The sequence below is a fragment of the Rhineura floridana genome, chromosome 22, assembly GCF_030035675.1.
Source record: "Rhineura floridana isolate rRhiFlo1 chromosome 22, rRhiFlo1.hap2, whole genome shotgun sequence".
NCBI lineage: Eukaryota > Metazoa > Chordata > Lepidosauria > Squamata > Rhineuridae > Rhineura > Rhineura floridana.
The window spans coordinates 16,612,545-16,630,497 of NC_084501.1; the positions used below are offsets into that span (position 1 = coordinate 16,612,545).

At 51.4% G+C, this 17,953-nt stretch overlaps 1 protein-coding gene across 1 annotated transcript; it reads right to left on the reverse strand.

Annotated features, from left to right (window-relative positions):
- Nucleotides 1-213: 213 nt before the first annotated feature.
- SLC27A3 (solute carrier family 27 member 3) lies at nucleotides 214-14,964 on the reverse strand. The gene is made up of 10 exons (XM_061606246.1): nucleotides 14,387-14,964; nucleotides 10,448-10,657; nucleotides 10,085-10,243; nucleotides 8,460-8,584; nucleotides 7,620-7,814; nucleotides 7,132-7,222; nucleotides 6,815-7,013; nucleotides 4,561-4,658; nucleotides 3,894-4,024; nucleotides 214-3,063 (listed from the first exon to the last, which is right to left on the reverse strand). Exons 1-10 carry the CDS (start codon nucleotides 14,874-14,876, stop codon nucleotides 2,887-2,889), a joined length of 1,875 nt encoding a protein of 624 aa, XP_061462230.1. The 5' UTR covers nucleotides 14,877-14,964; the 3' UTR covers nucleotides 214-2,886.
- Between the last annotated feature and the right edge of the window lie 2,989 nt (nucleotides 14,965-17,953).

A 17,953-nucleotide genomic window follows, 5' to 3' on the forward strand; every position in this document is an offset into this window, starting at 1 on the left:
CACAGCTCATGGTCTTAACTGCTACGGCACATCAGCTTCTGTGCTCTGCTTGCGAGTTTCCCACAGGCAAGTGGCTGGATGCTGTTGGAAATAAGCTAGACGCTAGCCAGCCTTTCCCAACCGGTGTGCCTCCAGATGTTGTTGGACCACAACTCCCATCAGCCTCAGCCAGCATTGCCAATGGCTGAGGCTGATGGGAGTTGTGGTCCAACAACATCTGGAGGCACACCGGTTGGGAAAGGCTGCACTAGACCATAGGAGTACCCCTTCAGATGTTGCTGGACTCCAATGCCCAGCAGCTCACACGTCCAACGATCAGGGCTGATGGGAGTTGGACTCCAACAACATCTGGAGGGCAACCGGTTCCCCATCCCTGAACACAACCCCAGCAAGTCAACCTTTGTTATATAAGCACAGGGGCATACAGATTTCTGAGTGATCTGCAGCAGATCAGCAAGGGTGGCTGACTCCCAAGCAAAAATAAGATCAGAACATACAATTCTGCCACGGCTGGCCATGTGCGAATCACTTCTCTCTCGGCCTCAGTGTTCCTTGCTGATGAAATGGGAGTATTCGCTGGCTGCCTCTGACCAGGACTCTGTGCAGTTAAGCTAACCAGTTTTAGAGTTTTGTGTTAGGATCCCTGTAGCGACTCGGAGGTAACCTTGGTACTTGTGCATTCAAATAATCCCAGTGCCTGGCTCGTGGGGTGGAGCCACTAACTGGCCCCACCCACTGAAACCTCCACTCTGCATTTAGCTCCACCTACCCAAGCCACCATTTTACACCGGCTCCGGCTACTGAACCCCAGGGTTCCAGTCAAAAACTAACGTAGATCAAAAAGGACCCCCTCCCATTGACCCAGAGATGACTCGCTGCGATCTACCCTACCTGAATCTTCCAGTCCCCAGATAAAGAGAACATGCCCCTCCTATACAGACTCAGGCAGTAGGGGACAGGAAGACAGCTCTGTGAATTTGCTTTTAATATATCACTGCAGCAAGCCAGGGGGTGGGGAGAATCCAGTTACAGGATTTAGGGCAGGGGCCACCAATGTGGCACCCATGCGTGCAGTGATGTCCTCAAGGTCTTACCCTAACACCCTCAAAACCCTCTGAGCACCCTCTCTCCAAACCTCACCACTCCCTTGCTCATGAGGTGGTAAGGGTGGTTACCTTTTGAAAATGGAAATGGACGGCCTTCAAGTCAATTCTGACTCATGGCAACCCTATGAATAGGGTTTTCATGGTAAGCGGTATTCAGAGGAGTTTTACCATTGCTTTCCTCCGAGGCTGAGAGGCAGTGACTGGCCCAAGGTCACCCAGGGAGCTTCATGGCTGTGCGGGGATTCGAACCCTGGTCTCCCACGTCGTAGTCCAACACCTTAACCACAACACCACACTGGCTCTCTTGTTACCGTTTACTCCCTTGAAAAGTCCATCGAGCCGAAGGAGGAAGTTGGAAGAGCGACACTCTTTCCCACTTCCTCTTTCAGCTCTACGGCGCTTCTGAAATCTCCAATTAATTCTACTCCAATTAGCTTTACCCAGATCCCCTCAGAAGTGCATGAATGCTTGCTCCCTCTCTCTCTCTCTCTTTCTGTGGAGGGGGTTGAGAAGTGACCAGAGGGGATGGCACCCACAGCTCTTGCCCCAAAATCCAAATGCGCTCACGGGCCTAAAAAGATTGGTGACCCAGGAGCAAACTGGGAGCTCACAATTAACCCAGCAAGACTGTTTGCTTTACATCTGGGGTAGGGGAACCTGTGGCTCCCCAGATGCTCTTAGACTCAAACTCCCATCATCTCTTGCTAGGATAGCAAATGAGGAGGGATGATGGGAGTGGTGGTCCAACAACATCTGGAGGGTCCACAGGATCCTATTCAGCAGTGGTTATGCCTCATCTTGAATACTGCGTCCAGTTCTGGTCTCCACACTTCAAGAAGGATGCAGACAAACTGGAACGGGTTCAGAGGAGGGCAACAAGGATGATCAGGGGACTGGAAACCAAGCCCTATGAGGACAGACTGAAAGAACTGGGCATGTTTAGCAGCCTGGGGAAGAGAAGACTGAGGGGAGATATCATAGCACTCTTCAAGTCCATGAAAGGTTGTCACATAGAGGAGGGCCGGGATCTCTTCTCGATCGTCCTAGAGTGCAGGACACAGAATAATGGGCTCAAGTTGCAGGAAGCCAGATTTCGACTGGACACCAGGATAAACTTCATAACTGTTAGAGCCATACGACAACAGAACCAATTACCTAGAGAGGTAGTGGGCTCTCTGACACTGGAGGCATTCAAGAGGCAGCTGGAGAGCCATCTGTCGGGAATGTTTTGATTTGGATTCCTGCATTGAGCAGGGGGTTGGACTTGATGGCCTTATAGGCCCCTTCCAACTCTACTATTCTATGATCCCCTTCTCTGATTTAATTGAGGAATGGAACGTAGACTTTATATATCGGGGTGAGATCACCTCTGGCGCTCCAGATGTCGCCGGAGACCAGCTCCCAGCAGCTGGCATTGCCAAGGGCCAGGGAGGAGGATGGGAGTTGGGAGTCCAGCAACATTTGAAGGGCACCATGTCTGTTGAGTTCCGAAAAGAAGTCGAGGATTAGTTTTCTTCTTAAATCCCTGCAAAGGGGGCACATCGCTAGCAAAGGCGTGGGGTCGCCCCTCACTCCCCCGGCACAGCTGGGGCAGAATGGGCAGGAGCCAGGCACCTGAGAGAGGGGCGTGTGAGAGGGCCAGAGAAAGAAAGGCACAACGAGCTTATAAGGCTGACACGTAAGTGGAGAAGACCAGCATCTTCAAGCTCACACTGCACCCTCCAGCCCAGAGCACAGCCTATTGGGATGCGGGTACATCTAGGGCGAGGGGGGGTGCCGGTTACAACCGGACGTTGCAAGCAACGATCCCCTCCCAGGTGCTGCGGGTCAGAGGCACATACGCCCTTGAGGCATCATCCAGGAAGAAGAGAGGATCCGGGATCAGGGCCGGGTCAAATCCTTCGGTCGCCAGACGGACCTTCTTCTGTTTAAAGGTCTCCGTCATCTCCAGGTGGTCCTGAAGAGGAGGAAAGAGAAATCATACCACTGGGAGGGATCTCGGAGGTCAAACAATCCAAACCCGTCTCCCCGCTCCCAGCTCCGGTGGTGGCTGGTGCCCCGTGGGGCGGAAGGCAGAGAACCCAACAGTAGGTAGAGCCACATCGAATGAGAGGTGGAGCCAACTCATTCTAGCGTTGCTCCCATCCACCTCCCTGTTGAGGTTGAATAAAGGCAACATTGAGTCTTAAGGATGAGGACAGCAAAGGCCGCACAGGGCAGCTTGGAGGGCTGCGGTCGGCCCCTGGGCCTAAGGTTCCCGATCCCTGGTCTACAGCAACTTTTGTGTATCTGACAGCCCTCCAGATATTGGAAGACAACCTTCCCTACGCCAGGCTGAGCGCACTCAGAGGAGGCGTTATCGGGAGGCTGCCATGACACACTGGAAAAACACCCTCCAGGGGGCAGTGCAGATCCAGGGGAAATGCTCCCTCAGCCGGGGGAAGGGGCCATAGCTCAGTGGTAGAGCATCTATGTTGCAGGCAGAAGGTTCAGCCCGCAGCAGCATCTCCAGGCAGGGCTGGGAGAGGAACTCCTGCCAGAAACCTCAGAGAGCCACTGCCAGTCAGTGTAGACAGTACTGAGCTAGATGGGCTAATGGTCTGACTCAGTATAGCGCAGCTTTCTATGTCCCTATGTCAGGAGAAAGAGCGTGCATCCAGGTGCCACAGACAGGCTTTCTTTGGCTGAATGACCCCGCCCATTCCTCCAACCCTACACCCCCCATCTGTTTCCTGGGCGGATGACGCAGAGGCCCGTGTTGCTTTTGGGGTGCAGGGCTTTTCGTACCTGAATGCGCAAAAAGCGAGGCCGGGCATACGGTGGCAGGAGCTCCACCACATGCGCATAGACTTGGGCGCCATCAAATTCCCGCCCTGGCTGCAGCACCACAGTGGCCATCCCTGCCCGGCCTTCGTGTCCTGTGGGGGATTGGGGAGGGGGAAGAGAGGGACAAATCAAGCCCAGGGTCTGGCTACGGAATGCACAGTGTAGAGGTCTGAGTGTTGAGCCAGGACCTGGGAGACCCAGGTTCAAACCCCCACTCAAGCTCAAAGGGCAAGTCACTGTCTCTCAGCCTAACCTACCTCACAAGGTGGTTGTGAGGATAAAATGGGGAGAGGAAGGTGCACATATGCCACCTTGAGCTCCTTGGAGAAAGAATGTTGTTAAACTAACTGTGCTTTAGCATGTTTTCAAACTGTAACTGTGTTTTAGCATGTTTTTAACTATTTAAAATATTTTTTCTTTTTGTTGCAGTTCCATTGTTTTCTTATGTTTGCCACCTGGGCTCCTTTAGAAGGAAGGGCAGGATATAAATGTAATAAATATATACATTGGAGGAAAGGTGGGATACAATAATAACAACTACAATAATAAAAACAATAACAGTAATAGCTGCAGCAGCAGGGAACCTCCAGTCCGCAGGCCTGAGCCCTCCCCTTCGTTTCAAGAGTACCTGGAACCACAACGCCGTAGACGGTCACCTCCTGCAGGATCTCCAGGCTCCCCAGGATCTCGCCCACTTCCGTGGTTGCCACGTTCTCTCCCTTCCACCTGGGGCAAGAAAAGACCATTTCAGGGTTCAAGGGAGAGCCAATGGACCTGCGGGAGGGAAGGTTGCATGCCAAGGGGCACACAAGCTGGCGAGGCAGCTCTGCGCCCAGGCGTGATAAATGATAATGATTTTTTTTTTTTTTTAAAGGTGGAAGGTCTGGAATCACAGGCCTACAGAGGTGGTGTGTTTTTCCCCCTGAATGTCAAGGCCATATGCATGCCTTACATGTATCCCACTTTAAACAATTCGTGCTTCCTCCCCAAAAGAATCCTGGGAGATGCGATTTGTGCAAGGTGCTGAGAGCCTTGTTCTTCTCACAGAGCTGCAGCTCCCAGAGCAGTTTTACAGCCGCTTCCTCTTCCCAGAGAACTCTGGGAATTGTAGCTCTGTGAGAGGAATGGGGTACTCTCAGTACCCTTCACAAACTACGCATCCCAGGATTCTTGGGGGGAAGCCATGACTGTTTCAAGTGGAATAACAGTGGAATAAATGTACAGACGCCTGGCTGTCTAAGTCCCTAGCAAGGGAGAGACACCCTCCAACCCCCAACATCATTGCTCTTACTGTCAAGAGTGGGGACGGAGGAACCTGTGGCGCTCCAGATGTTGCTGTAGGACTCCAGCTCTCATCAGCCCCAGCCAGTATGGCCAGTCATCCATCTGGGATGATTTTACAAGAACTGGGCATCCAAGAATACCTTGAAAACATCACATTGGCAATCTCTGGTTCATGGGGCCTGCATACGTACCACACATATAAAGCACATTTCAAGCATATTTTCCCCCTTTCCAAAGAATCCCGGGAACTGTAGTTTGTTAAGAGTTCAGGGAGAATGGTAGAAGGGCAAACTACAGTTCCCAGGATTCTTTTGGGGGGGGATGTGCTTGAAATGCCTGGTGTTTATCCAGCAAGGTTCTTTGGTTGCTGCCCTCGCTGTTCCCCATCAAATAAGTTTTCTTTAGCAAAGGGCACCCTCCTGTGGTCACTTTCGTACTTCCCCACGTTGTAAAAAGCACGCCGGCTTTCAACAGCTGCCTAACTTGCAGGAAATATACGTCAGGCCACGTGGGGGCGCCTTCACAACGGAAAGCTTCGCCACAGGACGGCAGCAGAGGGAAGGAAGACACAAAAACATTATTCATGTTGGATCATGAAACAGAACAAAAGGTCAAGTCTGACCTGAAAGGAGATCCCAGGGTTTAGCTCCGGCAAAGGAGAAGCTATTTCCTGAAAGTTAAGTATTTTTGAGTCTCACCGGGGGTGGAGGGTACATATGGTGGCTCAATGGAGAGAAAATGCTCCTAGCTAGAGGGAAACTGAGGCAGAGAGTGAAAGGGGAAAAAAGACACTTGGAGGGAAACTGAGGCACAGGGGAAGGAAGGAAGAACACAAGAAGAGCCTGATTGCTGGATCAGGCCGAAGGGGTCCCTCTCGTCCAGCCTTCCCTTCTCACAGGGGCTAACCAGATGTCCCCGTGGGAAGCCCACAAGCTGGCCCTGAGCACAACAGCAACTCTCCACCTAGAGGGAAACTGGGGCAAAGCAGGAAGGAAAAGCCTTGCGGTTCCAAAAAGAGCATGTGCCCGATGACTCAACTCATTAGATTTCTGGAAGTCCCCAGATCACTCTGAAGCACACTAAGTTGTTCCCAAGGGAGTGAAGTGATTCGTCCTCTCCTTCGGCACTAAGGAACCCAAAAGCTCTCTTCTACGTCTTCCTCTGTCAGATTTTAGACTGTAAGCTCCTGGTGGCAGGGACCTGTGGTCTCCAGATGATAGTGTATAACACAAGAGCCGGTGGTGGTGTAGTGGTTAGACTCTAATCTGGGAAACCTGGGTTCGAATCCCCCACTCATCCATGAAGCTCACCACGGGGTGTGATATGGGCCCAGTCACTGTCTCTCAGCCTAACCTGCCTCACAAGGTTGTTGTGAGGAGATACAATGGGGAGGGGCAGAACCACGTACCCCACCCATGCGATCTTTGGAGGAAAGGTGGTAAATAATCCGCCACGCTGCGTTTCAGAATGTGCCAGTACCCCTGCTAGCACGCCCCAAGCAAGGATGAGAAAAATAACTCAGGAAAGGATCTCCAAATTCAGAGGAGTTTCGCAGGAGCCGGCCGACCCACAACTCACAAAAGAAGGCAAAAACGTACCGGAATGTGTCTCCCGTGCGGTCCCAGAAACTGACAAAGCCGCAAGCGTCCTGCACCATCAAATCACCAGTGTTGAAATAGGTGTCTCCGTCAGCAAAGACTCCATGGAGGAGCTTGGATTCCGACAGCTCGCGCCCTCCGGCGTATCCCAGGAATGGCGTCCGTGCCGTCACGGGGGCGATCAGAAGCCCCGGCTCCCCTGACGCACAAAGCAGAGAGCCGCACGGTCACTGACCCTGAAACATTGGAACAGTGGGGTGGAGCGGAAAGCGACTTGGAACGCCTCGGCGCCCCAAACAAAGCGCCTCCTCGCTCACCTGTCTTCACACGCTGGCATCGGCCCACCGTGTCCCTGAGTGGGGCGCCTTGAAGCACATTGAAACGAATCAGTTCGAAGGGAGCAAAGATCTGTAGGAAACAGCGGTGGCAATAAAACCATTCAAAAGGCAATGCAATGGGTACTGGGGTTAAATAATCGGAGGCAGTCACGGCCTTCCAGATGTTGCTGGACTCCTAAGCTCCTGTCCTCATACCTGACCTTTGGCTGGGCTGACTGGCTGACGGGAGCTGGAGTCTAGCAGCGTCTGAAGGGCCACAAGCTGCCCATCTCTGGGCAAAACCCTACCTCGAGGTCATATTCTGTTCCTTAAGCCCCTTAGGCAACGGACTGCAGCTCAGCAGTAAAGCACTTGCTTTGCACGCAGAAGGATGCGGGTTCAGTTAGAAAAGAGGAACGGGCCAAGTGCTCTACGCCCACAGCTTCCAGTCAACCCCAGCTTCACTGCAGAGATCCCTCGAACCTCACCTTATACAGCCAAGAGGAACGCCCCACAGCCCCCACAGCACCGGTGTAGTTGAAGAGGCTGATGTTCCCTTCTGTCATGCCGTAGGTCTCCACAATCTTCAGGGCCCCGAAGCGGCGCAGGAATTCGCACCAGACGTCCGGGCGCAGCCCGCTACCCACAGCCATGCGCAGGCTGTGCTCCCGGTCTCTGGGGCTCTGGGAGGGAGAGGGAGAAGAAGGCATGAGCTGTGGAGCAAAGGCTTGCCTGGGGGTCAGAAACTGATTGATTGATTGATTGATTGCATTCATATCCCACGTTTCCTCCAAAGAACTCAACTCCTAAGTTTTCCCCTTGCTCATTTAATTCCCACAAAAATCCCAGAGCGGGATGCTTGCCTGCTTGCTTGCTATCTAGAATGGGTTCCTGTGGTAATGCCTTCCGTTACCAGGGCTGTAGTCATCCAGGGTCTCAGGGGTGTCTTAGTCCCCCTACTGTTTGTGGCACAGGGTCCCTATGTCTCCAGCACCCCACAAGTCAGACAGCATGAAAGGGTAGTGTGTTAGCCACTGAGAAGAGTCTTCTAACGTGCTTCCTTGTCCTTTCCTGACGATTGGAGCCAATCAGGGTAAAAGGAGGTAAGTCAGCCACTGAGAAGACTCTTTTCAGTAGCTAACACTACCCCATTTCATGCTGATTGGCTCCTAGAGATGACTGTTGCTGTGGGAGAAAGCATTAACAAGGATCTTATTCTCAGCCCAGGAACAAAAAAGGGTGGCTGTGACTATCATGAAGGTATTTCTGAATTTGCCACTGCACTACTGCCCGTTACCAGCAGAGGGCCCCCATCTCCCGGTACTTACCTGGGGCTGATTGACAAGGTAGCGGCAGAGTTCCCCTATGTACTGAAAGATGGTCACTCTGTGGCGCCGGCAGTCAGGCCAAAATTGGCTGGCGGAGAATTTCTTCTTCAGCACACAAGTGGCACCTGGGAAGAGACGGGTTCCTCAAGACAGAAAGAACGGCTGGGAGCCGTAAGCTGCCTGACTTCACCCACGCCACTCGCTCGGGGAAGGGGGCGGGGAGTGCAGGGCGTGAATGCTTTTGCTGTGTACGAACAGCTGCATGGCACTTTGTGCAGCTACTCCTGCGCTACACAAAGCATGGAATTTGGTTTATGAAACAGAGAGAACCAGTTTCATTCCCCCTCCGCTTTTTAAATTTTAAAACAAGTTTCTGATCCTTATTATTCATTGCATTCTGTTTTTGTTTTTAAATTGTAGAACACGTTTCTGGTCCTCATTATTTATTGCATTTTAAAAAATTAAAACAAGTTCCTGTTAATTATTTATTGCATTTTTTCCCATTTTAAATTTTAAAACAAGTCTCTGGCCACTGTTTATTGCACTTTTTTTTCTTTTTTAAATTTTAAAACAAGTTTCTGGGTTCTTATTATTTATTGCATTTTTTGCTTTTTAAATTTTGAAACATGTTTCTGGTCCTTATTCTCATCTACTTAGGGGGGAAAATGTCCTGGCAAATGAAAACAATGATGGCAAGAGGGACTTCAAGCAGGGCTTCCAGAGACTGGACGTAAAAAGAGTGATTTTGTGCCCATTTGTTTAAGCTACACAATTGCATCCAGGTCCCAGAATTTGATTCATCATGGAAAGGTGAACTTTATAAGCAATGGCCAGTACCCCCAGAAAATAAAGTGAAGCTTGAAAAAAGGGGCCAACACATCCTCTCACTGATATCCTGTTCCATGGGGCTTGAGATTCACAGGGGCACAGGCTGAGTCTCTTACGGGAAGGCAGTCAAGTAACATCTCTTTAAGCACAGGCCAGAGATGTCAGAACTATGGACAGCTCCCAGTGGACCCTGCTCCTGTTTCAGCTATAGAAGGATGTTGTCTCAGCAGGGAGCTGAAGCCATCCCACAGCCCTTAAGAACAGAGAATGGGAACCTGTGGCCCTCCATATACCGTTGGACTCCCGTCATAATCTCTGACCACTGGACATGCTGGGTGGGGGAGCTGGGAGTTGGAGTCCAACTACATCTGGATAGCCGCAAGTTCTCCGTGCCTGTTCTTAAGGCTTCACATCCCTGCTGAGACAACACGTACCACAGTTGGCCCCTTGAAGGAGCTGGCAATATTTTGTTTTTAAACAAAAGGACCCTCATCCAGTTCAGGAATTGCTGGCTGGAATTCTTACTGAGGACTCATCCCCTGGGCCCAAGGAAAGTGGAAGGGCCACATATTCAGACTAGGAGGGCAAAGGAGGGGGTGCTGAGGGTTCTGTAGCTCCTCATCTGCGCCTTCCTTGGGGTACCTGGATATGGGGCTCACAACATCTAGACAAACCCCTCCAGACCCTTTCCTCCAGAATCACCCACAACCTCAGGCTCTGTTCCCCGCATTCACAACCACATGGGCATGCCGCCTCCCCAAAAACTCCATGCCCCCAGCAATGGCCCCTGAACCTACCAATGCCAAGAGTGCCGATGACCCCGAGAAGGCTGCCCGACATGTGATAGAGGGGCAATGCGACGTAGATCACGTCCGAGCTGGAAGCCCCCACCAGGTTGTAAAATCCTAAGCACAGGATGGATTTGAGGTGGCTGATGCGAGCAGCCTTCGGGAGCCCTGGAACAGGAAGAAGGCATGCATTTGATTTCTGGACAGCGTGTGTGTGTGTGTGTGAGAGAGAGAGAGGGGGGGGCATCAGAAGTTTAAACACTCCTCCATTGGTGGGGTGCGTGGAATGAATTCCTACATGCAGATCAATCACCAGAGGTGGCACAGCGCGGCACTCAGTTTTTGCTGGCCAGGTCTCCGTAGGACTCCTACCTGTGGTCCCGGAGGTGAAAATGTAGAGGCAAGTGTCCGACAAGCTACCAGGAGTGGAGAGATGCGAGGGGACTGGCTCATCCGAAGCGCCCTCCAACAGGTCCTGGAGGGCGGTCACGCTGGGAGGGTAGGGCCCTTTCCCCAACACCCACACCGCAACGCCCGTTTCCTCCAAACTGGTCAGGATGGGTTCCACGGCTTCAAAAAGGTCTGCAAAGAGGGAGAGGGTGAGAGGCAGGTAAGCGTCAGGATACCTGTCAGCTGACGAGGAATCAGCTTCCTCAGCTAAGGTCGTGGCATCCCCTGTGCGGACATGGCCTGGGATCAGAATGACTGACTGTAGCTCCAGAACTCAGAGGCAGTAGCTACTGCTGGATTAAACAAACGAAGAAATGAGGTGATGGGGCCATAGCTCAGTGGCAGAGCGCAGTAGGGCCCCACTTTTTGGTGTTCCACTAATACGGCAGCTTCAAATAGAGTAAGGCCACACTCAGATGGTGCTTGTTCCGCTTTTGTGGCATTTTTCCGGTGTTGGGCACCAGTTTATTGACAGACTTCCGCTTTTCAGAGGGTTTCGCTTTTCAGCAGAGGTCTGGAATGTAACCCACCGTATGAGTGGGGCCCTACTGTATCCACCTTGCGTGCAGAAGGCCCCAGGTTCAAGAGTTGCTGCCAGTCAGTGTAGACCATGTTGAGTTAGAGGGCCCCAACAGCCTGACTCAGTCCAAGGCAGCTTCCTATGATGATCAGTGACACAAAGGGTTTAATTTGTAATCCTGGGATGGGGAATCTGTGGCCTTCTAGATGTTGGGCTTCAATCCCCCAGCCAGCATGGCCAATGGTCAGAGATGATGGGTGTTGGAGTCCAACATCATCTGGAGGGCCACAGGCTTCCTCAACCCTGTTCTAGAAGGTCCTGGAGATCAACTGTGCCTTCTGCCCTGAGAGCCAGAAAACAGCCCTGCTGCATCAGACCATAGGTTTATCTAGCCCCCAATCCTGCCGCCAGTGTACTGACTCAGTATAAATGCATCTTTCTATACCCCTATAAGGCTGGTATAGCACAGTGGGGAGAAGAGCCTGGCTGGGAGTCCAGACACTGAGAGTTCAAATCCCCGCTCGTGTCTCCTGGGGGTCAAGGGCCAGCTAAAGATCACCCCACAGTGAGTGGCTCAGGGGTTACGTGCCCTGCCACCTGTGCAGCCGTGGGCAAGCTGCAGAGTCCCAAGGAGCCCAGTTGCCCCCCAGCTGGCAGTTGCGGACAAGGAAGGGGCTGGCTTGTGCAGCTGTGGCAAGCTGAGCAGGCCCTCGCCAGCGGGGGAGGACTAGCCTCAGAGGGAGGCAATGGTAAGCCCCCTCTGAACACAGCTTACTATGAACACCCTATTCGTCGGGTCGCCATAAGCCGGGATCGACTTGAAGGCAGGCCGTTCTTTTTCATAAGGCCGGATGATGGCGGTTTCCTCCCCAGGCTAAAAGCAAGAGAGGGCAAGTTGTGCTGGCTTTGTCTGAAACGCTGGAAAGATGCTGCCAGTTAGTGCAGACAATACTGACTTAACTGGACCAAAGGTCTAACTCAATAGAAGGCAGTTTTCTACACTCTATAAGCAGTGGCCCCCCAACTTATCCTCATGGAGCTCTTGAAAATTGCTGACGGTTCTGGTGGTCCACTTAATGGTTCGTTTTCCTGCCTGTTGCAGCAGTTTTGATGTGGTAGGTGCTGTAGGATTTTTAATTGCATTTCGAATTGCGTCTTTCGTTTCTGATACTGTATTTTACAGCGATTACAATTTGCATCCCGTAGAATTCATGCTGTAATGCAATAAAATACAGTATCTGATATCAAGGAAAGCAATCAAAATAAAATGAAAAAATCAAGATGAGTATTTAATGTGGAACCGCCCAAAATGAAGCATATGGACCACCATTCGGGAATCCTTGTTCGATAAGGGCTGATAACGGCAGTTTGCCATCTGGATTAAGAGCAAGAGAGGATAATCCTGTGCTGACTACCTTGTTTGGGTTCCTCTCTAACCTTACTTGCTGAATTGGGCTAGGCTTGAGTGGCAACCATTTGCCATGCACAGGAAATATCCATTGGCTTTTGTCTCTGCCGCTGGCCTCAATGATGACGACCTACTCTGAGCCCTGCCGCCAGCTCCCCACCAATGCAATCAGCTCGGCGGGGACCAGGGGCTCACTAATTACCGCCAATGCTTTCCAATTTGTTAGGATTCAGGGGGCGAGCTTCAAGCAGGGGTATTATTTAATGATTTTAAAAAGCACCCACGTCAAGAGGAAAAGGTTGGGAGTCAGTGATGCCAAAGAAGGAAAGGAAAGGAACGATTGGAACAGACAACCGGGAAAGTGGGCGTGTGCTTGAATAATTGTAGAGCAAATTCCAATCTAATTGTTATGTTTAATTGTTACAAATAATTGGGTGTCAGAACAAATTAAACCAGAACTGTCACTAGAAGCTAAAATGATGGAACTGAGGTTATCATACTTTGGACACCTCATGAGAAAACATGATTCACTAGAAAAGACAATCATGCTGGGGAAAACAGAAGGGGGTAGAAAAAGAGGAAGGCCAAACAAGAGATGGATCAATTCCATAAAAGAAGCCACATATGATCTGAACAGGGTGGTTCATGACAGATGCTCTTGGAGGTCACTGATTCATAGGGTCGCCATAAGTCGTAATCGACTTGAAGGCACATAACAACAATAAGAGCAAACCCTAATCCAATTGTTACATTTGGGTCCAGAACATAAGACGAGCCCCACTGGATCAGGCCAAAGGTCCATCTGGTCCAGCATCCTGTTCTCACCATGGTCAACCAGATGCCCCAATGGGAAGCCCATAAGCAGGACCTGAGGACAAGAGCAATTCTCCCCACTTGTAATTCTCAGCAACTGGTATTCAGAGGTGCATTGCCTCCAAGCTGTGGAGGTAAGAACATAGCCATCCTGGCTAGTAGCCCCTGATAACCTTCTCCTCCATTAATTTCTCTCATCCTCCTTTCAAGCCAACCAAGTTGGTGGCCATCACTTTTTCTGAGGAAATTCCCTGCTGGGCTCATATATGACAGGCAATAGGGAGCTGGATGGTCCATTGGTTAGATTTGATAGATGGCAGCTTCCTATATTTTGGGGAAGGGCCGTCGCTCAGTGGCAGAGCACCTGCCTTGCATCCACAAGGTCCCCGGTTCAACCCTGGGCATCTCCAGGTTGGGCAGGGGAGGAACACCCTGTCTGAAAAACCCTCCACAGCTGCTGCCCGTCAGAGTAGGCAAGACTAAGCTAAACAGACCAAGGAGTCTGATTCAGCATAAGGCAGCGTCTTAATTTCCTATGGATTTGGTCAGATGGTGGGAGTTTACTCCCAAGTAAAGTGTGCCTCAGATCGCAGCCTCTTCATGCACCCGAAACTAACAAAGGAGTTTTTATAGACAACTCCATGAAACTGAGGTTATCATACTTTGGACACCTCATGAGAAGACATGATTCACTAGAAAAGACAATCATGCTGGAAAAAACAGATGGGAGTAGAAAAAGAGGAAGGCCAAACAAGAGATGGATCGATTCCATAAAGGAAGCCACAGACCTGAACTTACAAGATCTGAACAGGGTGGTTCATGACAGATGCTATTGGAGGTCGCTGATTCATAGGGTAGCCATAAGTCGTGATCGACTTGAAGGCACATAACAACAACAAATTAATTTCAGTGGGTCTTCCTTGAGTAGGGCTTAGTTGAATACAACTTGGAATTAAGACACATGGCTAACCTTTGGTCCATTACTTTCAGTTGGGGATGGAATGATATGTCAATTTCCATTCTCTCATTTTTCTAATCTTAAATCGACTTGAAGGCACATAACAACAACCACAAACAAGCCCTGACCCCCCGAGCGCCAAAAAATGCCCCCCAAACTCACCGTGCGCCACCAGGATCGCCCTGGCCCCGCAAGCGTGCAGACAGTGAAGCAGCGCCCCTCGACGGAGCGCGGTGCCCAGGAAAGCCGGCACGGCGCCCAGCTTGCTCAGGCCGATCCAGGCCCAGATGAAGGCGGGCTCGTTGCCCACCAAGAGCGCCACCGTCTGGCCGGGCAGGAGAGGCGGCTGCCCGCCGGGCAAGGGGCCGCGCAGCGCCCGGGCCACGCGGTTGCTCTCGCCCTCCGCCTGGCCGTAGGTGAAGCCGCGCGCCTCGTAGCGCACGAAGACTTTCCCCGGCCGGGCTCGGCAGAGGCGCTCGAAGCGCTGCGCCAAGCTGAGGCTGCCTCCCGCCTTGCCCTGCAGGAGCCGGCGGCGGCAGCGCCAGGCGCGCGCCAGGAAGGCCACGTCGGCCCACGCGTGGGGCCCCAGCAACACCAGCGCCAGCCCCAGCAAGCCGGCCGCGGCCAACCCGAGCACCTGGGTCAGCCACATCTTTGCGCACGGGATGGAGGAGCAGGCGGCGGCGGCGGCGGCTTCTCCGACTGCTGAATCTGGAGGAGACGGCGAGGGCGGACCGGCGAAGGAAGGAGCCAGCCAGCCCCGCCTCTGCTTGCGACGAGGAGAAGGGGGGCCGGCCGCCCCTTACCATGCGCCCTCGGCGGCCGGAGGTGGGAGCGGCCACGAGAGAGCGAGGAAGCCGGGCAGGCGAGTTCGGCAGGCCCTTGAAGACCAGTAGCTTGGAGAGAGGCATGCGCGAAGAGGGCAGTGGCGCTGGCGCCCCGCTTGCGAGATGCCCGCAGGGCTCCGATTGGCCACGGCTAGGGCAGGACGCGCAGCCTTTCGGTCTGGGGCGAGGGCGGAGGGCGCCTTTGGCAGCGGGCAGGACGGAGCAGAGCTTCGTGAAAGAGAGACCCTTGGCGCCGTTGGCACCTGAAAGGGACGAAATGATCGAGGGCTGATCTCCGCAGTGCCTCGTTTTGGGGCACTCGCCTTCTGCGCGCCGATTACCTGCTGCCATCGTTATACCTATTTGGCCAGTTACTGAGCCGCTTTGATGGTTGGCGTTCCCGAGAGAACATCGAACACACCACCAACCAACCGCCCCCGCCTGTAAGCTTGGGGGGCTCAGACATTTTCCCCAGCCCTACTGACCCTGCACCCTTCTGCATGCAAAGCAGGTGCTCTGCCACTGAGCTACAGTCCTACACTTTACCCATTCCACTTCCTTTTTAGGAAGTTTTTGCTCTCACCCTGCGACAACTCGCATTGTAGGGATGCTTCATGCATGTATGTTCCAGGTTATATCAGCAGCATCCAAAGGGGACTTGTGGGTCTGTGTAAAGGAGGAACACCTAGATCATTCCTATCACCCTACATCTTCTCAAAGACAGAGGTAGGACTAACATGGAAAGAACAGGGATAGGTTCCTACACCAACTCATAGATGGTGGGGGCAGCTTTAACAAGGGCTTCAAAGAGTGCCTACCCGGCACCCCCTCCCCCTCTGAATCATATTGGATCCTTCCCTGCCCAGCCCTGAGAGAAAGCAAGAGATCTCTTTCAATGCAAAGCAAACACAGGCTGGTCAGTTTCACCTTAAAGCAAGGCACAGGTTGGTCAGTTTTACCAAAGTCACAGGCCTATCAGTTTATGAATAGCAAAGCAAAGACACAGGCTGGTCAGTTTCACCTTAAAGCAAAGGCACAAGGCTTGTCAGTTTATGGATAGCAAAGCTAAAACTGCTGCCTCCCAGCAAATTATGGGCATTGATCTACAAAATCATTTGAACTTGGCCACACTTCACTCTAACAATGGGGATTATGCAAGAATGTTCACAACAACAATAAAATTTTTATGACAAATTTGTCAGTCCCCAAGTACGGAAAAAGCATTCGCTCGCTAGGCTAAGTGTTTTACCTTTGCGCTTTTAGAAGGCAGATTTCACAAGGTTATGCCCCTGTGACCTGGGAGATGTGGAAACCATTGCTCATGTGCTGCTGTATTGTCCTTTTTATCAGGACTTCCAACTTGATTTTATCACTGCAATTCTTCAAAAAATCCCAGAGAGGTCTGATGTGTTTTATTTAGGGTAATTACTCTCAGATGGGAACCCACAGGTCACATATAGCGTGGCAAGATTTTGTGCATCGGCTGTTACCTGTTGGAGAGGGATGATGGAATAATAATAATAGTAATAATAATAATAATAGTAATAATAATAATAATAATAATAGTAATAATAATAATAGTAAAAATAATAATAGTAATAATAATAATAATAGTAATAATAATAATAATAGTAGTAATAATAATAATAATAGTAATAATAATAATAGTAATAATAATCGTTAACCTTCTGGGGGCTTTTTGCCTACTGGGGTATTTATTCAACACCATTAGTCATATTATCTCATGTTGCGGCTGTTTGTATAACATTGACATGTTTTTATAGTTTTTAAATATTTTATAGTGCTGGTCTTTGACTGTAATAAATGATTGATTGATTGAAACCCCGCCATTATGAACATCAGAAGAGCCTGGTTGGTGGATCTGGCCAGTGGCCCATCTAGTCCAGCATCCTGTTTTCACGATGGCCAACCAGATGACCCTAATGGAAAGCCCACAGGCAGGGCGCTAAGGCACCACCCCTCTGCCATAGGAAACGATTTAGAGATAAGTGAGGTGCCCTGGGCCAGAGCACATGCTTTGCATGGAATAGGATCCCACATTCAATCCTTGACAACAACTGGATTCAATAGCAAGGCTGTTGGGGGGAGGGCAGGTGGGAGATCCCCTCTCCTCAAGGCCCTCGCAAGTGGCAGATGGTTACAGAATAGGGACAGGGGTCGACGGGTCTGACTCACCCTAAGGCGGCAGTGCTACTGAGCGAGCGAGCAAAATAACTTGTAATTTAATCAACTATAGGTGGGTCCAAAGCAGACGAGGCGCCATTCACAAGATTAGCCGTGGCACAAATGGTTTCTGAGAAGGAAACAGCCCCCACCCACTTCATCCCTACTAAGTTGGATCAGGACCCTAACAGGAATGTTGGGGGGCTTTAACCATGTGCTCCCTGCTGTGGTCCTGATGCAGATCGGGGGCCCTCACACCTATTTGCACTGGCAGGTGGGGAAAGCTCCCGTTTGCAACAAGGGGGTTAAAGCCCCCTGAGCACCCTCCCCTCCAGGGTTCTGATCCAGATTAGTCCTCTACCCCATTTACATTTTTCAAAGCCAGTCCCGCAATCACTGCTAGTGCGAATGGTGTCTCGTCTCATTTTGGCCTAGAGAGTTTTTCTTCCAATCTTGTAATCCACCCACCAAAATGCCGGCTCCCTGCCCCTCCTCTGGTGAGTATGTCGTTAACCCTCAGCTTCAACTGATTAAAGTCATGCCCACGCACCCCACAAAAAGTTAGACTTGATTCATCGGCTGTTGAAAGCTCGCAGCCCCATTCTTACAATTTCTCCTACACTATCTCCGCTTTCCAAGACGGCCGCCCAGCTCCTGATAGGCCCAGAGGAAGATGGCTCCTACCGAGTCAAACCACAGGAGTAGCTAACTCATTGCT

Bases quoted from the DNA above. Each gene is read 5' to 3' on its own strand.
- SLC27A3 (XM_061606246.1), bottom strand. From the start codon at position 14,876: ATGTGGCTGACCCAGGTGCTCGGGTTGGCCGCGGCCGGCTTGCTGGGG. The intron at 10,658-14,386 runs GTGAGTTTGGGG...CCCTCTTTGCAG, and splicing joins GGCGATCCTGGTGGCGCACG to ACCTTTTTGAAGCCGTGGAA. The intron at 8,585-10,084 runs GTAGGTTCAGGG...GTCTCTTCCCAG, and splicing joins CATCGGCACTCTTGGCATTG to GTGCCACTTGTGTGCTGAAG.